General features: G+C 35.8%; 1 protein-coding gene across 2 annotated transcripts in view; it reads right to left on the bottom strand.

The window, feature by feature from the left end:
- The window catches only part of ATRNL1 (attractin like 1), a 744,759-nt gene that overhangs the window by 597,975 nt on the left and 123,932 nt on the right, over positions 1-22,852 (bottom strand). For both annotated transcript variants that reach the window (XM_024121650.1, XM_024121651.1), the window contains exon 10: positions 3,478-3,632. In XM_024121650.1, coding sequence (XP_023977418.1) covers positions 3,478-3,632 — 155 coding nt within the window. The remainder of the gene's footprint in view (positions 1-3,477; positions 3,633-22,852) is intronic.

Genomic DNA, 22,852 nt, shown 5'->3' with positions numbered 1-22,852 from the left:
CTTGTACATTCTCTTACCCTTAGGTAAAGTTTCTTATTGAAGAAGAATAACTACCATTTGAAATTAAAAGTATCATAACTATATGTTAGGCCTACTGAAAATTCTATAATAGCTATTAATTTGATGATTCTGAAATACTGTCTCAAGATTCAATTCAATTTTAAGGTATGTTTCAATTCAGGAAAATCTCTCATTTGTAAATGTTGGTATCTTCAGTCAAACCACCAAAAAGATGGGTGGTTGACTAAAGAGAAATATACAGACTACTTGATTCCTTTCTTTCCCACTGACCCTAGAAAACTAACTTTTATGACACTACTTTCCACAGCCAAATAGTTTAAAAACATAAATATGTCTAATAACCTGAGATCAACTCAGTGAGACATGCTTTTCCACTGCATCTTTAGTCTCATTATGTCCTAGAAAGCTATCTTTACCAGAAAGATCACTTTACTCTTGAATCAGGTGCAATAATGATACCAATAACAATAACAAAATATATATTAATAAAATTTTCAGGTTTGAAATGTCTTCAAGCTAGCTTTACAAACTAGAACATTAAGTAACGTATCATTGTATATGTTACAGTCCATCCAGTCTTATTCACCAGTCCTGGCTCTATTATCAGTTGCACTTGAGTCACTTTTTAAAAATATAAATACCCAGTGCCTAATCTAAGAGGATTAGATTATAGAGGTCTGATTTTTCTCCCTTCAACCTTCAAAGGGAATGCCAAGGTACAGCCATGTTTGAAAATCACCATTATATAACTTCTACATCGATCATGTACAGTATAATGAGAACTGGGAAGGCAAGGTTATGTCCTCAAAGATTAATGATATTGGCTATATAAAATTTACTATGGCAGTAGGGTTGAAATAGTAGATTTTAGAGCAATGAAAAATTAGTATTAGCATACATATTTTTATTGTTTAGACATCATAGAACACAATCAGCTAAATCTTCAGGTGCATTCCAGTTAAATATGCCATAAAAGTCCCAGTGTACTGTACAAAAGAGAAAAACTAGCAACACAACTTTTTTTCCCGCAAGAGGATCTATTTTCAGGTTGGTTCATATACAATGGTTATATTTTATTTCCACAAAAATATACTTCATAAGGAAAACAATTATTTTGGAAGATAGTTTCTGAAATAAGAAAAATAATTTTCCCAGGAAAATATTTCAGCATTTGATGCTACAAACCCAGGAGAATAAATACAGATTGGGGGAAGGGGGGGCTTTATTGGGAACTGCATAGAAACAATCAAATAAGGTAAAACAAAACACCTTTATCCTGTATTGATTGTACTGCTTTATGTTTTTGTTGTTAGTTGTTAGCACAGGGAAAACAAAATCCTATGTTAAAATACAACATTGTTTAAACTATGTTATTCTTCCTCCAATTTGAACAATTTGTTTGAAAAATGAAACTGATATTTGCTTCTGTCTTTCCACAGCATTAAGAAACCTTACTAAACATAAAGTGTCTGGTAATTTGTTGCGAAAATGAAGAGCATACAATGGACCCGACTAAACAGCACAGTGTAGTCAAGAGGAAAGACTACCACTTTAGGAGTTAAAAAAAGCTTGATCTACCACCTGCAGGGTTTTGGGCAAATTCCTTTTACTCTTGTGCTTAATAATCTGAAAATGAGTTTATTAACACCTTGTTACAAAGTTATTAGAGAGGTTACAGATATTGTAAATAAAGCTCTTAGTAAAGTACCTAGCTCTTAGAAGACACTTAATAAGAGCAGCAATTAGAATAATGATAATCTGAGAGCTTGCCCTCTCTCTCTCTCTCTCTCTCTCTCTCTCTCTGAAAAACTAACACCTCTAATGTTTTTCACCTTGGTAAACTTTTTGGATGCATAAAACCTAAAATATGGTAATCTTGAACAATATGGAAGAAATAAAAATAAATTCCCAATATGTCAGCTACAAAATAGCTCAACATTAATTTCCTCTTTAAAATACAGAAATTGGGTGGAAGCTCCTTGAAGAATCTTTTTCAAAAGTTCAAAATCTCACTTCATGGATTTTTAACAATTACAACAAAATTCTACACTTTTCCTAGGATTTTTATTCCTAAAAGAAAAACAAAACGTTCATCCACCTCCAGAGAAATAAGCATACTGTCTCATCACCGTAGCAAAATAATATGTTGACAGTGCCAACCTAGCAATGAAAGATCATAAGCCAGCCTAGATTCACTACTTCATTTAACCCATTTTCTGGATCTCAGACACTGATTTAAAACCTTCTGAAAGCCAAGATAATCCCATTTTCATCATGAATCATAACTTCAAATTATTATTTCAAAAGGTAAATATTTAATTATTTAGGATCTAAAAATCCTGAAGACAGTGGATTCTTTTCAATGATTACTCACAGACAGCTAGTCATAGAATTTAAAAAGCATGCCTAACTTTATTACCAGGAATTTCCTTCCAAACAAGCTTACAATAGTTTAGAGATCAAAGTGCTTATTAATAGTCATAATTTTCTTTATATGCTGCCACTTGAAATAATTTTCCAAAGTAGACTATGTGCCTTTATGATGTTCAAAAGTGAAAGGATACTTCTCACATCTATTAAATGTGTTATTCTTTGGTCTCTTTTATTCTTATTTATCAAAATGTTTCTTAATAGCTTAAAATTGGTTTATTATTGTACTTTACACAATAAAAGTTACTCTTAAGTACCGCTAAAGATTTAAAATATCAGCTATGTTTTATCTATAACATGATATATAGAGAAGAAATTTTTTCACTACAATGGTCAACCAAGTAGCTAAATTTAGTATTCAAAAAATATATTCATTTACTATTCAGAAATTGATAGGACTATAGATAGCATAATTAAAATTGAGTTGTATAGATGCACTGTATTTCTAGGCTCCCTGGTAAAGATTTTTCTTTAGTTACTTCCATTCCTAGATATGTTCTGGGTTTCCATTTTTTCCCAAAATATTATTTATTTAGCTTTCTATCTCTACATTCCTTTCTCTAATTCTATCAGTTTCCTCTATGGAGTAAGTATATCTGATGAGTTTAACTTAAATGCATCTTTGCTCATCCCCACTAAATCTAAAATGCTTGCATTCCTACTCTTTGTAATGTAAACTTGCTAGTGCTCCATATCTATCCATTATCAAAACTAATATGGTAATAGTCAAACGAAATAGACTGATAAAGTGCTCACATAGGTATACAATACATAAAAAGCCTTCAAAAAGACATTCAAACCCAGATTTCTCAATTCTCCTGCCTCCACCACTGACTCACCTCAGTTCATCTCTTCTGCCCTATACTACTACTATGCTGAAACTGGAAAGAATTCCATTCATAATCTGTCACTGAATTTCTCTCTCTAAAATGACACATACACATGCTATCAAGTAATGTATTTGAGAATCTCTACATGAAAATTTTCTGTTATTTCCTACTTTGTACAGTCCTAACAGATACATACCTATGTCATATGCCAGGAAATCGGCAGAAAAACATTTTGCACCGTTACTCAAGGAAGTGTCATTATGGGTATTTCCTCCAAAAATAAGCATAGCTCCATTGATAAGAACAGCTGAATGAAGGTATCTGGCAAACCCACTTTCTTTCAAAATAGTCCTACAGGATAAAATTTAGAAATGTATTACAAAGGATAAAAAGACCTCCCTGATTTTATATATATTACAGAAAGGATCTAATTTGCATATAGAATTTTCCTTGGAATTGTGAAAAAACATGCTTTATTATTTTCAACAACTTATAAATGGCCTCTAAATTTCAATATTTTTAAAAAATATTCTGAGATTCATAGTACCTTAAATGCTTTCAGGAAACACAATATTAAACATAATTGTTAATGATTTTATAATAATTTATATTTTGAAATTTTGTTTTCATTTATAAAACTAGGAAACAAGTCTCCTTTAAACTAGAGGACCAAATTATCATCAGTTTTAAATACCAAAGTAAATATAAAGTTAAATATAATAAATTTACTCTGAACAATACTCAGTTAAAACTACATGGCTCATATGGATCTCATAATATGCTTTCTAACTTTTTAAATATAACATACATGAAAGTGCACACATCATAAGTCTAACACTCAATGAATTTTCACAAGATGAACACAACTAAGTAACCAGTACTAAGATCAAAAAATAAAAATTACCACTATTCTGAGTCTAACAGCAAATATTTCTATTGCTGCCTTTGTACTTTACAAAATGGAATCACATAGTTTTTATTAATTTGTATTTATGTCCTGTTGCTTAAGATTATTTTTGAGATATACCCATATTGTGTATAATTGAAAATCACGTTGCATTTTTAAGAAACATTCAAATTAAATTAAATGTTCTTTTAATTAAAGTGTAATTATGAGAGAAATACTACAAATATATGCTCACAATTATATTTTACCTGAATTCACTGATATATATATATATAATAAAGGTTCATGACAATATGAATCAATACTTTATAAATACTCTATAAATAAATCCCTCGTACAAAGAATCAACATGTAAACATAGTATGTATAGTATACTTAGTAAGGTATATACAGTATCTCAAAAGCTATAGATTATAATACCACTTAATGCTTAAAGAATATGGAACTCACTTCCAGAATGTCAATATAAGGAGTTCCATAAATAATCTCCCCAGGGAAAGAACTATAACTGGTAAAAATTTAAAAAAAAAAAAAAATTTGGATCTCAAAAATGTTGCCAAGAGCAACAACAAATAAAGAAATATTTGCTCAAGAATATCTACTAAATTTCATTAAGAACAGCAACAGTCCATGATATTTGACTCATTACCAACTCCCATTCTTCCCATCACCGCCACTCCCCACACATACACAACCAGTTAGGCAAGACTGTTCAACCACAGGCTGGTAAAGTCAAGAACAGTATGCTCTTTCATCCCTCAGCTCCTAGTCCAGGCCATTAATATACAACCAGGAGCAACAGACTGCCAATACTTCTCACGCCCCCAACTCTCAGGGGCAGAAGCTCTATTCAAGGAGAAAGCATGCGAAGTCCAAGTCCTCATTCTCTACCTAGCCACCACCCACAGGGTGGAAGCTACACACCAGGCCTCGGAGATCAAGAACAAGAGGGCCAAAAAGTCTTCACCCCCAATTCATAGGGCAGCAGTTCCAAGATAAAAGAGGCAAGCTGAGAAGAGCAAAGGCTACCATACCCATCCAGTTCTCTGCACATAACACAGTGGTGTCAATGAAAGAACAGGCTACAAACCCCACCTATATTTCCAAAGCAGTGGCATAGACGTTTTCTCCCACAGGGAGAGACAGCCTAAGAAAAGGAGAGGCAGCCTAAGAAAAGGAGAGCCCCAAAGGTCTCAAGGGAACTTGACTTTACTTGGTACAAGGTGGCAAACTTCAAGCCTTAAAGGCACTCAGAAACAATGGAAGTAGTGGTTGTAAGCAATTAAGAGATAGCTACATGAGAACAATAAGTGAAAATATAGACAAGCTAGAAGTTTATCAGAGAGAACGAGGGGAAAAGACAGCTAATAAGAGCCTTACTGGGGTCAGAGCCTCAAAGACTACCCCTGAAAAAGGTGTGAAATGGAATTCAGACTGTGGAGCAATTTATGCCCCCAGAGCATTGTTGAAAATAATAGAACTATCAGTTGGCAATTAGTGGAGGCTACCAGCTGAATGTGATACAAACAGAGGCAGAAAGCTTAACAAAGAGCTCAGAGGAAAAAGTCAAAGAGCTCTGCTAAAATTACTATCATCCCAGGGTGACTGTGTGCATACCCAGGCTGTACCATCTGAGGAGGAACATCAGAGGATGCATTTGGAAGAAGAAACAGACTTCTCTAAAAGAGTTCAGCCAAGTTACTAAACAAATAAAATTACAACAGCCCCAGAGAGGAAGGAAAAGTCAGGATCCAGAGTTGCTACAATATATTATCTAAAATGTCTGGTTTTCAGGGAAAATTATAGCATGCAATGAAACAGGAAAGTGTGACCCATACACAGGAATAAAAGCAAGCAACAAAACTACCTTTAAGAGAATCCAGATGTCAGATGAAACAAAAAAGACTTTAAAGCAGCTATTATAAATATAGTCAAACGCTTAAAGAATACAATGTTTAAAGAAGTAAAGGAAAATATGACAACACCTTATCAAATATAAAACATTAACAAAGAGAAATAACAAAAAAAGGAAAATTTGGAGTTGAAAAGTGTAAAATTGAAATTTTAAAATTTAGTAGAGAAGCTCAACAGTATATTTCAGCAAGCAGCAAGAAAAAATTCAGTGAACTAGCAGATAAATCAATAGAGATCCTGCAATTCAAGAAACAGAGAGGAAAATGAACAGAGTCTATGAGAAATGTAAAACACTATTAACAGCAACAACATACATTTACTGGGAATACTAGGGCAGAGGAGGAAGAGGTAAAAGACTTTTCAAGAAATAATGGCTGACAACTTCCTAAATTTGATGAAAAACATTAGCATACACATCCAAGAAGCTCAACAAACTTCAAGTAGGAAAAAATACAGAAAGAGCGAAACTCAGACATAAAATAATAAAAATATTGAAGGCCAAGGGTAAACGCTTTAAAGCAGCAGGAGAAAGAAGGTTCTTCCCATACAAGAGAACCCCAATAAGATAAATAGCTGACTTCTCATTAGAAACAATAAAGGCCAGAAGGCAATGGGATGGCATATGAAAAGTGTTGAATTTTTTAAAAAGTCAGAATACAAGGATACAGGGAGAGACATCAGCAAGACTTAGGAATAAGTTTCCTACTGTGAATAAAAAATATTGCCTGCCATATGGTAAACAAATGAAGTTGCAGCCATTGAGCCATCACACAGCAACCATGACGGTGAGCCCTGAGAGAACTCAGAATGGAAACAGAATGCCCTCCACTGCAGCCACCCAGGACAGTGCACCCTGAGGAGACTCAGGATGAGAAGCACAGGATACTGGCCCCAGATAGCTGAGGTGCATATCAAGGCATGATCTCAATGAGCCTAGACTTTGCATCTTTCCATACACAGAAAAGCTCTAAATTCCTTAACTTGAGATATCTGGTTTTCTTTAATTAACAGCAATCTTTTGATGTCCTGACTACCTGGTCTTTGTTGCAAAAACTGCTGGCTCCCGCTTGCCTCTTTGGAGCAGTCTCTCAGAGTTATCCGAGATGCTATGTCACGGGCTTAAGTCCTCAGATTTGTCCACCGAATAAAACATAACTCTCAACTTTTAGGTTGTGCATTTTTTTTTCAGTCGACACTGCCTTCATCCTCCCACAGAAGCACTGATTTTGTCAACTACTCAGAGACAGGAGTACCTTTGTAGGTGCCCAGCAGTCCAGCAGAGAAGTCCTAGCACCACTTGGAGCAAAATTTCCAAGAACAGGACTGAAGAGGGTAAGAAGAACAGTTTCACTTTACCACATCACCCCCACCCCCCAAGGCAACAGCTCACTGCCAAGAGAAACTCACTCAATCTGCTTTTTCTCCCATGGGGGAAAGTGAGAACCTAGTAAGTGCCTAGCTTCCATGGCCAAGCAGGATGATGCCCAAGAAGCCCACTTCTTTCTCACCCATTCCAAAACAATGAAGGATGGGCAGGGGAGGGAAAAGGGGGCTCACGGCAACCAGGGTATAAAACCCAACAGGGCTAAGGTTTCTACTAACTACCTCATGAACTCTACCGAGAGGCCCACCCATAAACTTCATAGAATGTATTACCTGTAGATTCACCTCAACTAGCACACCCATGCTCCCAACAATCCATAAATCCCTCCCCCACGTAGCTTGCACCCCATACACACCCCTGCAGACAGCACACTTTAGCCTCTGCAGGTGATGAATGAGCACACACATATAACCGGCTCAACTCTGTTGCCATGGAAGAATGTGCATAACCTTGAACACTTCAGGCACTGCCCTGGGGAAAATAAATAAGACGCTCTCAGTATCAAGCCTGGCTTTGTGTGATGGAGAAAATTCAATCTCCAAAACATATTAAAAACTCATATAACTCAATAGAAAAAAAGAACAATTCAATTTTAAAATGGGCAGAGGATCGGAACAGACATTTTTCCAAAGAAGACAAACAGAGGGCCAACAGGTACATGAAAAAGTGCTCAACATCACTCAACAAGGAAATGTAAATCAAAACCACAATGCGGTATCACCTCACGCGCACATACACAGCTGTTGGAATGGCTGTTATCAAAAACACAGGAAAGAAGTATTGGTGAGGATGTGGAAAAAACAGAACCCTTGTGCACTCTTGATGGGAATATAAATTGGTACAACCACTGTGGAAAACAGTACGGAGGTTCCTCAAAAACCAATTTAGAACTACAATTACAAATTACAAATCTAATTACAAATTTAGAACTACCAAATTATCCAGCAATTCCCCTTCTGAGTATTTATCCAAAGGAAACAAAATAGCTATCTCAAAAAGATATCTGCACCCCCATATTCATTGCAGCATTATTTACAATAACTAAGACATGGAAACAACCTGAATGTCCATCAACGGATGAATGGATAAAGATATATATACAAAGGGGAATATTATTCAGCCATTAAAAGAAAAAGGAAATCCTGCCATTTGCAACAACATAGATGGACCTTGAGGGCATTACACTAAGTGAAATAAGTCAGACAGAGAAAGGCAAATACTGTATGAACTCACAAATATGCAAAATCTAAAAATGGCATGAATGAACTTATAGATACAGAGAATAGATCAGTAGCCACCAAAGTCAGGTGGTAGAAGGTGGGTGAAATGAGTAAATGTGGTCAAAAGGTACAAACTTCCAGTTTTAAGACAAATAAGTCCTGGGAATGTAATATACAGCACAGTGATTACAGTTAACAATACTGTATTATGTTTGAAAGTTGTTAAGGACTTAAAAGTTCTCATTACAAGAAAGAAATAATGCATAACTATGTATGTGATGGATGTTAACTAAACTGTTATAATCATTTTACAATATATACATATAACAATTCATTATGTTGTACACCTAAAACTAATACAATGTTTTATATCAGTTATATTTCAATTTAAAATAATTAATTTAATTTTAAAAAGATGTTTGCAAGAATGTGAAGGAAAGGGAACCCTTCTACACTATTGGTGGGAATGGAAATTGGTATGGTCAACTTGGAAAACAGTATGAACATTCCTGAAAAAATTAAAAATTGAACTACCAAGAACTATAATATGATCCAGCAATCCCACTTCTGCATATATACCCAATAGATGCAGCTAAAGCCTAGAAAAAATCCAACACTCTTTCATGATAAAAAGCACCCAACAAAATAGAGATAGAAGGTAACCTCCTCAGTCTGGTATGGCTGAATGGTGCACCACCACAAAAGACAGATCCATGTCCTAATCTCCAGAACCTGTGAATGTTACCTTATTTGGAAAAAGAATCTTTTCAGATGTAATTAAATTAAGGATCCTGAGATAAGGAACTCATCTTGGATTATCCAGTGAACCTAATCCAATAAGAAGTGTCCTTATAAGAGACACACAGAAAAGAGGAGAAGGTAATGTAACTGTGGAAGCAACTGGAATGATTCAGCCACAACTCCAGGAATACTGACAGCCAAAGCTGGAAGAGGCAAGGAAAGGAATTTCCCCTAGCATTTCTGGAGGGAGCATGGCCATGGTCACACTTTAATTTTGGATTTCTGGCCTCCAGACCTGTGAGAGAATATCTTTCCATTGTTTTAAGCTACACAGTTTGTGGTAATTTGTTACAGCAGCCATAGAAACCTAATACAAAGGATATCTACAAAAAAGAAAAAAAAACAACAAAAAAAAACAGCTAACATCATACTTAATGGTAAAAGATTAAATGTTCCCCCTCTAAGATCAGGAATAAGACAAGGATTTTTGCTCTTCTCACTTTTATTCAACTTTGTTGTCTCACTTTTATTCAACTTTGTATTAGAGATTATAAGAAGGAAAATAGGCAAGACCATAAAATTAAATGCATCTAAATTGGAAAGGAAGAAGTAAAACTCTCATTATTTGCAGATGACATGATCTTATACATAGAAATTCAAAGAAATCCACAAAAAACTGCTAGAACTAATAAATGAGTTTAGCAAGTTTGGAGGTTAAAATAAAATAAAAATAAATTGTATTTCTAAAACCAGGAGTGAAAAATCCTAAGATAAAAATAATAAAACAGTTCAATTTACATTAGTATCAAAAAGAAAAAGTATTTAAAAATAAATTTAGGGCTTCCCTGGTGGCGCAGTGGTTGAGAGTCTGCCTGCCAATGCAGGGGACATGGGTTCGAGCCCTGGTCTGGGAAGATCCCACATGCCGTGGAGCAACTGGGCCCATGAGCCACAGTTGCTGAGCCTGGGCGTCTGGAGCCTGTGCTCCGCAACAAGAGAAGCCATGATAGTGAGAGGCCCGCGCACAGCAATGAAGAGTGGCTCCCGCTCGCCGCAACTAGAGAAAGCCCTCGCACAGAAACGAAGAACCAACACAGCCAAAAATAAATAAATAAACAAATAAATTTTTTTAAAAATAAATAAAATAAATTTAATGAAACAAGTATAAAATTTAAACCATGAAAACTAGAAAATATTGAAGAGAGAAATTAAAGATAGCCTAAAAAAATGAAAGAATATCCCATTTACATGGATTGGAAAACAAAATATTGTTAAGATGACCATACTCTCCAAATTGATCTACAGATTCAACTCACTCTCTATAAAGTCCCAGCTGGATATTTCTCTCATTGACACACTAATCCTGTGATTCATGTGGAAATTCAAGGACCCAGAATAGCCAACTCAAAGAAAGGAAAGAATACTCTTTTCAACAAATGATGCTGAGGCAACTGGATATCTAGGTACAAAAGAGAGAAACTGAACCCTTCCCTTACAATATATGCAAAAATTAACTAAAAATTGATAAAAGGCCTAAATTTAAGAGCTGCAAGTGATAAAACTCTTAGAAGAAACTACAGAAGTAAATATTCCTTGCCTTGGGTTAGGCAATGGATGCTTAGATATGACACCAAAAGCATAAGTGACAAAATATATAACAGATAAAATGGTCTTAAAAATTAAACATTTCTGAGCTTCAAAGGACACTATAAATAAAGTGAAAAACAACAGAATGGGAGAAAATATTTGCAAATCACATATCTGATAAAGGATTTATATCTAGAATATATAAAGTATTCTCTCAACTCTAAGAATAATAACTCTAGAAATAGAAGGGCATTTCCTTACCTTGATAAAAAAAATTATCAAAAATATTAGAGGCTGAGTCAAGATGGCAGTGTGGGAAGACATGGAGTTAGCATCTCCCCACAACTAGGGCGCCTGCTGGCCGCTAATGGGGGACTCTGACACCCAAGGATAAGGGAGGAACCCCAAAGTGAACCAGTAGGATGTAGGGGGACTGAGGCGGGAGGAGAAGTGGAGGCCACACAGGATCAGTGCCCCTGAGGCCAGGGAGATCAGGAGAAGCAGGTGGGAGGGACTCTCCGGGAAGACCAGGAGAAGAGCAGAGGGCGACTGCCCCACCCACTCAGGGCCAGGGAGTCTGCTGAGCTCCCAGGCTGATCCCCTGCCCTCCAAACTCCCCTCCAGGCTGTATGGGTCCTTGGGGGCATAGGAGGGAGGCCAGGGAGATCAGGAGAGGCAGGCGGGAGGGGCCCTTCCAGACTGGAGGAGCAGGAGAGGAGAGGAGGGTGTTTGCCATGCCCACTCAAGCCAGGAAGAATGCTGGGCTCCCAGGTGAGGTCCCTGCCCTCTGAGACCTGGGGTGGGGGACACGCCTCGGCCCCTTCTGTTCCTTGAGCTTAAGCCCCATGCCCCACAGCCCCTAGGGCCTTTTGCAGCCCTGTGGGCCCTGAGCATTGGCCCCACCCACCACCCAAACCTCGCCCTTGCTTAGGCTCCACCCTCCATAGCCAAGGCCTTCCCCCACACCCTTTTTTTTTTTCCCCCTCCTTGTCTTTTGTACTATTTTGGTACTGCTGTACCTCTCAGTTGTTGATTCATCTATATTTTTATTTGTATATTCTTCCTAACATATCTCTTAGTTTCCTACTCTAATTTTATTTTTTACTTTGTTATTGTTCTTGGTTTTTTGGGGGTTTTATTTTTTGCCGCCTGAGGCAGCTTGCAGGATCTTGGTTCACGAGCCCAGGATCGGGCAAAAGTTCCTGCGGTGGGAGTTCCAAGTCCGAACCACTGGACTAACAGAGAACCTCAGACCCCAGGGAATATTCAACTGAGTGAGGTCACAGAGTTGCTCATTTCAGCACCAAGACCCAGCTCTACCCAATAGCCAACCAGAGCTGGAAAGCTCAGGCCAAACAACCAGTAAGACAGGAACACAATCCCACTCATTAAAAAAAAAAAAAAGAGATGGCAAAAAATATGTCACAAATGAAGGAGCCAGGTAAACCTATAAGACTAAATGAAGAGGAAATAGGCAATCTACCTGAAAAAGAATTCAGAGTAATGATAGTATAGAGAATCCAGAATCTCTGAAACAGAATGGAGGTGCAGATTGAGAAAATACAAGAAATGTTTAACAAAGATCTAGAAGAACTAAAGAACAAACAAACAGAGATGAACAACATAACAACTGAAATGAAAAATACACTAGAAGAAATCAATAACAGAATAACTGAGTCAGAAGAATGAATAGTGAGCTGGAAGACAAAATGGTGGAAATAACTGCCGAGGAGCAGAATAAAGAAAAAAGAACGAAAAGAATTGAAGACAATCTCAGAGACCTCTGGGACAACATTAAGTACACCAACATTCGAATTATAGGGGTCCCAGAAGAAGAAGAGAAAAGGAAGGGGTCTGAGAAAATAATTGAAGAGATCATAGTTGAAAACTTCCCTAACATGGGAAAGGAAATAGTCACCCAAGTCCAGGAAGCACAGAGAGCCCCATACAGGATAAACCTTAGGAAAAATACACCAAGACACCAGAAAATAAATAAGAAAATGCAAGTTTTAAATGACACAATAGACCAAATAGATCTAATTGATATTTATAAAACATTCCACCCAAAAGTGGCAGAATACACAAGACACATATTAATCAAACTAACAAAAACTAAATTCAAAGAAAAAATATTAAAAGCAGCAAGGGAAAAATAAAAAGTAACATACAAAGGAATCCCCATAAGGTTATCAACTGATTTTTCAGTGGAAACTCTTCAGGACAGAAGGAGTGGCAGGATTTACTTAAAGTGATGAAAGAGAAAAACCTACAACCAAGATTACTCTACCCAGCAAAGATCTCATTCAGATTCAATGGAGAAGTCAAAAGCTTTTCAGACAAGCAAAAGCTAAGAGAATTCAGCACCACCAAACGTGCTTTACAACAAATGCTAAAGAAACTTCTCTAAGCGGGAAGCACAAGAGAAGAAAAAGACCCACAAAAACAAACCCAAAACAATTAAGAAAATGGTAATAGGACCATACATATCGATAATAACTTTGAATGTAAATGGATTAACTGGCTCAATCAAAAGACACAGACTGGCTGAATGGATACAAAAACAAGACCCATATATATGTGGTATACAAGAGACCCACTTCAGACCTAGGAACACATACAGACTGAAAGTGAAGGAATGGAAAAAGAATTCCATGCAAATGCAAATCAAAAGAAAGCTGGAGTAGCAATACTCGTATAAGATAAATTAGACTTTAAAATAAAGACTGTTACAAGATATAAGGAGGGACACTACATAATGATCAAAGGATCAATCCAAGAAGAAGATATAACAATTATAAATGTTTATGCACCCAATACAGGAGCACCTCAATACATAAGGCAAATGCTAACAACCATGAAAGGAGAAATCAACAGTAACACAATAGTAGTAGGGGACTTTAACACCCCACTTGCACCAATGGGCACATCATCCAAACAGAAAATAAATAAGAAAACGCAAGTTTTAAATGACACAATAGACCAAATAGATCTAATTGATATTTATAAAACATTCCACCCAAAAGTGGCAGAATACACAAGACACATATTAATCAAACTAACAAAAACTAAATTCAAAGAAAAAATATTAAAAGCAGCAAGGGAAAAATAAAAAGTAACATACAAAGGAATCCCCATAAGGTTATCAACTGATTTTTCAGTGGAAACTCTTCAGGACAGAAGGAGTGGCAGGATTTACTTAAAGTGATGAAAGAGAAAAACCTACAACCAAGATTACTCTACCCAGCAAAGATCTCATTCAGATTCAATGGAGAAGTCAAAAGCTTTTCAGACAAGCAAAAGCTAAGAGAATTCAGCACCACCAAACGTGCTTTACAACAAATGCTAAAGAAACTTCTCTAAGCGGGAAGCACAAGAGAAGAAAAAGACCCACAAAAACAAACCCAAAACAATTAAGAAAATGGTAATAGGACCATACATATCGATAATAACTTTGAATGTAAATGGATTAACTGGCTCAATCAAAAGACACAGACTGGCTGAATGGATACAAAAACAAGACCCATATATATGCGGTATACAAGAGACCCACTTCAGACCTAGGAACACATACAGACTGAAAGTGAAGGAATGGAAAAAGAATTCCATGCAAATGCAAATCAAAAGAAAGCTGGAGTAGCAATACTCGTATAAGATAAATTAGACTTTAAAATAAAGACTGTTACAAGATATAAGGAGGGACACTACATAATGATCAAAGGATCAATCCAAGAAGAAGATATAACAATTATAAATGTTTATGCACCCAATACAGGAGCACCTCAATACATAAGGCAAATGCTAACAACCATGAAAGGAGAAATCAACAGTAACACAATAGTAGTAGGGGACTTTAACACCCCACTTGCACCAATGGGCACATCATCCAAACAGAAAATAAATAAGAAAACGCAAGTTTTAAATGACACAATAGACCAAATAGATCTAATTGATATTTATAAAACATTCCACCCAAAAGTGGCAGAATACACAAGACACATATTAATCAAACTAACAAAAACTAAATTCAAAGAAAAAATATTAAAAGCAGCAAGGGAAAAATAAAAAGTAACATACAAAGGAATCCCCATAAGGTTATCAACTGATTTTTCAGTGGAAACTCTTCAGGACAGAAGGAGTGGCAGGATTTACTTAAAGTGATGAAAGAGAAAAACCTACAACCAAGATTACTCTACCCAGCAAAGATCTCATTCAGATTCAATGGAGAAGTCAAAAGCTTTTCAGACAAGCAAAAGCTAAGAGAATTCAGCACCACCAAACGTGCTTTACAACAAATGCTAAAGAAACTTCTCTAAGCGGGAAGCACAAGAGAAGAAAAAGACCCACAAAAACAAACCCAAAACAATTAAGAAAATGGTAATAGGACCATACATATCGATAATAACTTTGAATGTAAATGGATTAACTGGCTCAATCAAAAGACACAGACTGGCTGAATGGATACAAAAACAAGACCCATATATATGCGGTATACAAGAGACCCACTTCAGACCTAGGAACACATACAGACTGAAAGTGAAGGAATGGAAAAAGAATTCCATGCAAATGCAAATCAAAAGAAAGCTGGAGTAGCAATACTCGTATAAGATAAATTAGACTTTAAAATAAAGACTGTTACAAGATATAAGGAGGGACACTACATAATGATCAAAGGATCAATCCAAGAAGAAGATATAACAATTATAAATGTTTATGCACCCAATACAGGAGCACCTCAATACATAAGGCAAATGCTAACAACCATGAAAGGAGAAATCAACAGTAACACAATAGTAGTAGGGGACTTTAACACCCCACTTGCACCAATGGGCACATCATCCAAACAGAAAATAAATAAGAAAACGCAAGTTTTAAATGACACAATAGACCAAATAGATCTAATTGATATTTATAAAACATTCCACCCAAAAGTGGCAGAATACACAAGACACATATTAATCAAACTAACAAAAACTAAATTCAAAGAAAAAATATTAAAAGCAGCAAGGGAAAAATAAAAAGTAACATACAAAGGAATCCCCATAAGGTTATCAACTGATTTTTCAGTGGAAACTCTTCAGGACAGAAGGAGTGGCAGGATTTACTTAAAGTGATGAAAGAGAAAAACCTACAACCAAGATTACTCTACCCAGCAAAGATCTCATTCAGATTCAATGGAGAAGTCAAAAGCTTTTCAGACAAGCAAAAGCTAAGAGAATTCAGCACCACCAAACGTGCTTTACAACAAATGCTAAAGAAACTTCTCTAAGCGGGAAGCACAAGAGAAGAAAAAGACCCACAAAAACAAACCCAAAACAATTAAGAAAATGGTAATAGGACCATACATATCGATAATAACTTTGAATGTAAATGGATTAACTGGCTCAATCAAAAGACACAGACTGGCTGAATGGATACAAAAACAAGACCCATATATATGCGGTATACAAGAGACCCACTTCAGACCTAGGAACACATACAGACTGAAAGTGAAGGAATGGAAAAAGAATTCCATGCAAATGCAAATCAAAAGAAAGCTGGAGTAGCAATACTCGTATAAGATAAATTAGACTTTAAAATAAAGACTGTTACAAGATATAAGGAGGGACACTACATAATGATCAAAGGATCAATCCAAGAAGAAGATATAACAATTATAAATGTTTATGCACCCAATACAGGAGCACCTCAATACATAAGGCAAATGCTAACAACCATGAAAGGAGAAATCAACAGTAACACAATAGTAGTAGGGGACTTTAACACCCCACTTGCACCAATGGGCACATCATCCAAACAGAAAATAAATAAGAAAACGCAAGTTTTAAATGACACAATAGACCAAATAGATCTAATTGATATTTATAAAACATTCCACCCAAAAGTGGCAGAATACACAAGACACATATTAATCAAACTAACAAAAACTAAATTCAAAGAAAAAATATTAAAAGCAGCAAGGGAAAAATAAAAAGTAACATACAAAGGAATCCCCATAAGGTTATCAACTGATTTTTCAGTGGAAACTCTTCAGGACAGAAGGAGTGGCAGGATTTACTTAAAGTGATGAAAGAGAAAAACCTACAACCAAGATTACTCTACCCAGCAAAGATCTCATTCAGATTCAATGGAGAAGTCAAAAGCTTTTCAGACAAGCAAAAGCTAAGAGAATTCAGCACCACCAAACGTGCTTTACAACAAATGCTAAAGAAACTTCTCTAAGCGGGAAGCACAAGAGAAGAAAAAGACCCACAAAAACAAACCCAAAACAATTAAGAAAATGGTAATAGGACCATACATATCGATAATAACTTTGAATGTAAATGGATTAACTGGCTCAATCAAAAGACACAGACTGGCTGAATGGATACAAAAACAAGACCCATATATATGCGGTATACAAGAGACCCACTTCAGACCTAGGAACACATACAGACTGAAAGTGAAGGAATGGAAAAAGAATTCCATGCAAATGCAAATCAAAAGAAAGCTGGAGTAGCAATACTCGTATAAGATAAATTAGACTTTAAAATAAAGACTGTTACAAGATATAAGGAGGGACACTACATAATGATCAAAGGATCAATCCAAGAAGAAGATATAACAATTATAAATGTTTATGCACCCAATACAGGAGCACCTCAATACATAAGGCAAATGCTAACAACCATGAAAGGAGAAATCAACAGTAACACAATAGTAGTAGGGGACTTTAACACCCCACTTGCACCAATGGGCACATCATCCAAACAGAAAATAAATAAGAAAACGCAAGTTTTAAATGACACAATAGACCAAATAGATCTAATTGATATTTATAAAACATTCCACCCAAAAGTGGCAGAATACACAAGACACATATTAATCAAACTAACAAAAACTAAATTCAAAGAAAAAATATTAAAAGCAGCAAGGGAAAAATAAAAAGTAACATACAAAGGAATCCCCATAAGGTTATCAACTGATTTTTCAGTGGAAACTCTTCAGGACAGAAGGAGTGGCAGGATTTACTTAAAGTGATGAAAGAGAAAAACCTACAACCAAGATTACTCTACCCAGCAAAGATCTCATTCAGATTCAATGGAGAAGTCAAAAGCTTTTCAGACAAGCAAAAGCTAAGAGAATTCAGCACCACCAAACGTGCTTTACAACAAATGCTAAAGAAACTTCTCTAAGCGGGAAGCACAAGAGAAGAAAAAGACCCACAAAAACAAACCCAAAACAATTAAGAAAATGGTAATAGGACCATACATATCGATAATAACTTTGAATGTAAATGGATTAACTGGCTCAATCAAAAGACACAGACTGGCTGAATGGATACAAAAACAAGACCCATATATATGCGGTATACAAGAGACCCACTTCAGACCTAGGAACACATACAGACTGAAAGTGAAGGAATGGAAAAAGAATTCCATGCAAATGCAAATCAAAAGAAAGCTGGAGTAGCAATACTCGTATAAGATAAATTAGACTTTAAAATAAAGACTGTTACAAGATATAAGGAGGGACACTACATAATGATCAAAGGATCAATCCAAGAAGAAGATATAACAATTATAAATGTTTATGCACCCAATACAGGAGCACCTCAATACATAAGGCAAATGCTAACAACCATGAAAGGAGAAATCAACAGTAACACAATAGTAGTAGGGGACTTTAACACCCCACTTGCACCAATGGGCACATCATCCAAACAGAAAATAAATAAGAAAACGCAAGTTTTAAATGACACAATAGACCAAATAGATCTAATTGATATTTATAAAACATTCCACCCAAAAGTGGCAGAATACACAAGACACATATTAATCAAACTAACAAAAACTAAATTCAAAGAAAAAATATTAAAAGCAGCAAGGGAAAAATAAAAAGTAACATACAAAGGAATCCCCATAAGGTTATCAACTGATTTTTCAGTGGAAACTCTTCAGGACAGAAGGAGTGGCAGGATTTACTTAAAGTGATGAAAGAGAAAAACCTACAACCAAGATTACTCTACCCAGCAAAGATCTCATTCAGATTCAATGGAGAAGTCAAAAGCTTTTCAGACAAGCAAAAGCTAAGAGAATTCAGCACCACCAAACGTGCTTTACAACAAATGCTAAAGAAACTTCTCTAAGCGGGAAGCACAAGAGAAGAAAAAGACCCACAAAAACAAACCCAAAACAATTAAGAAAATGGTAATAGGACCATACATATCGATAATAACTTTGAATGTAAATGGATTAACTGGCTCAATCAAAAGACACAGACTGGCTGAATGGATACAAAAACAAGACCCATATATATGCGGTATACAAGAGACCCACTTCAGACCTAGGAACACATACAGACTGAAAGTGAAGGAATGGAAAAAGAATTCCATGCAAATGCAAATCAAAAGAAAGCTGGAGTAGCAATACTCGTATAAGATAAATTAGACTTTAAAATAAAGACTGTTACAAGATATAAGGAGGGACACTACATAATGATCAAAGGATCAATCCAAGAAGAAGATATAACAATTATAAATGTTTATGCACCCAATACAGGAGCACCTCAATACATAAGGCAAATGCTAACAACCATGAAAGGAGAAATCAACAGTAACACAATAGTAGTAGGGGACTTTAACACCCCACTTGCACCAATGGGCACATCATCCAAACAGAAAATAAATAAGAAAACGCAAGTTTTAAATGACACAATAGACCAAATAGATCTAATTGATATTTATAAAACATTCCACCCAAAAGTGGCAGAATACACAAGACACATATTAATCAAACTAACAAAAACTAAATTCAAAGAAAAAATATTAAAAGCAGCAAGGGAAAAATAAAAAGTAACATACAAAGGAATCCCCATAAGGTTATCAACTGATTTTTCAGTGGAAACTCTTCAGGACAGAAGGAGTGGCAGGATTTACTTAAAGTGATGAAAGAGAAAAACCTACAACCAAGATTACTCTACCCAGCAAAGATCTCATTCAGATTCAATGGAGAAGTCAAAAGCTTTTCAGACAAGCAAAAGCTAAGAGAATTCAGCACCACCAAACGTGCTTTACAACAAATGCTAAAGAAACTTCTCTAAGCGGGAAGCACAAGAGAAGAAAAAGACCCACAAAAACAAACCCAAAACAATTAAGAAAATGGTAATAGGACCATACATATCGATAATAACTTTGAATGTAAATGGATTAACTGGCTCAATCAAAAGACACAGACTGGCTGAATGGATACAAAAACAAGACCCATATATATGCGGTATACAAGAGACCCACTTCAGACCTAGGAACACATACAGACTGAAAGTGAAGGAATGGAAAAAGAATTCCATGCAAATGCAAATCAAAAGAAAGCTGGAGTAGCAATACTCGTATAAGATAAATTAGACTTTAAAATAAAGACTGTTACAAGATATAAGGAGGGACACTACATAATGATCAAAGGATCAATCCAAGAAGAAGATATAACAATTATAAATGTTTATGCACCCAATACAGGAGCACCTCAATACATAAGGCAAATGCTAACAACCATGAAAGGAGAAATCAACAGTAACACAATAGTAGTAGGGGACTTTAACACCCCACTTGCACCAATGGGCACATCATCCAAACAGAAAATAAATAAGAAAACGCAAGTTTTAAATGACACAATAGACCAAATAGATCTAATTGATATTTATAAAACATTCCACCCAAAAGTGGCAGAATACACAAGACACATATTAATCAAACTAACAAAAACTAAATTCAAAGAAAAAATATTAAAAGCAGCAAGGGAAAAATAAAAAGTAACATACAAAGGAATCCCCATAAGGTTATCAACTGATTTTTCAGTGGAAACTCTTCAGGACAGAAGGAGTGGCAGGATTTACTTAAAGTGATGAAAGAGAAAAACCTACAACCAAGATTACTCTACCCAGCAAAGATCTCATTCAGATTCAATGGAGAAGTCAAAAGCTTTTCAGACAAGCAAAAGCTAAGAGAATTCAGCACCACCAAACGTGCTTTACAACAAATGCTAAAGAAACTTCTCTAAGCGGGAAGCACAAGAGAAGAAAAAGACCCACAAAAACAAACCCAAAACAATTAAGAAAATGGTAATAGGACCATACATATCGATAATAACTTTGAATGTAAATGGATTAACTGGCTCAATCAAAAGACACAGACTGGCTGAATGGATACAAAAACAAGACCCATATATATGCGGTATACAAGAGACCCACTTCAGACCTAGGAACACATACAGACTGAAAGTGAAGGAATGGAAAAAGAATTCCATGCAAATGCAAATCAAAAGAAAGCTGTCTAGAAGAACTAAAGAACAAACAAACAGAGATGAACAACATAACAACTGAAATGAAAAATACACTAGAAGAAATCAATAACAGAATAACTGAGTCAGAAGAATGAATAGTGAGCTGGAAGACAAAATGGTGGAAATAACTGCCGAGGAGCAGAATAAAGAAAAAAGAACGAAAAGAATTGAAGACAATCTCAGAGACCTCTGGGACAACATTAAGTACACCAACATTCGAATTATAGGGGTCCCAGAAGAAGAAGAGAAAAGGAAGGGGTCTGAGAAAATAATTGAAGAGATCATAGTTGAAAACTTCCCTAACATGGGAAAGGAAATAGTCACCCAAGTCCAGGAAGCACAGAGAGCCCCATACAGGATAAACCTTAGGAAAAATACACCAAGACACCAGAAAATAAATAAGAAAATGCAAGTTTTAAATGACACAATAGACCAAATAGATCTAATTGATATTTATAAAACATTCCACCCAAAAGTGGCAGAATACACAAGACACATATTAATCAAACTAACAAAAACTAAATTCAAAGAAAAAATATTAAAAGCAGCAAGGGAAAAATAAAAAGTAACATACAAAGGAATCCCCATAAGGTTATCAACTGATTTTTCAGTGGAAACTCTTCAGGACAGAAGGAGTGGCAGGATTTACTTAAAGTGATGAAAGAGAAAAACCTACAACCAAGATTACTCTACCCAGCAAAGATCTCATTCAGATTCAATGGAGAAGTCAAAAGCTTTTCAGACAAGCAAAAGCTAAGAGAATTCAGCACCACCAAACGTGCTTTACAACAAATGCTAAAGAAACTTCTCTAAGCGGGAAGCACAAGAGAAGAAAAAGACCCACAAAAACAAACCCAAAACAATTAAGAAAATGGTAATAGGACCATACATATCGATAATAACTTTGAATGTAAATGGATTAACTGGCTCAATCAAAAGACACAGACTGGCTGAATGGATACAAAAACAAGACCCATATATATGCGGTATACAAGAGACCCACTTCAGACCTAGGAACACATACAGACTGAAAGTGAAGGAATGGAAAAAGAATTCCATGCAAATGCAAATCAAAAGAAAGCTGGAGTAGCAATACTCGTATAAGATAAATTAGACTTTAAAATAAAGACTGTTACAAGATATAAGGAGGGACACTACATAATGATCAAAGGATCAATCCAAGAAGAAGATATAACAATTATAAATGTTTATGCACCCAATACAGGAGCACCTCAATACATAAGGCAAATGCTAACAACCATGAAAGGAGAAATCAACAGTAACACAATAGTAGTAGGGGACTTTAACACCCCACTTGCACCAATGGGCACATCATCCAAACAGAAAATAAATAAGAAAACGCAAGTTTTAAATGACACAATAGACCAAATAGATCTAATTGATATTTATAAAACATTCCACCCAAAAGTGGCAGAATACACTTTCTTCTCAAGTGTACATGGAACGTTCACCAGGATAGATCACATCTTGGGTCACAAATCAAG

This window comes from Physeter macrocephalus, chromosome 20 (assembly GCF_002837175.3).
Source record: "Physeter macrocephalus isolate SW-GA chromosome 20, ASM283717v5, whole genome shotgun sequence".
Lineage (NCBI taxonomy): Eukaryota > Metazoa > Chordata > Mammalia > Artiodactyla > Physeteridae > Physeter > Physeter macrocephalus.
Note: the sequence above shows the minus strand (reverse complement) of the source record. Positions and strands in the feature narration are given on the sequence as shown.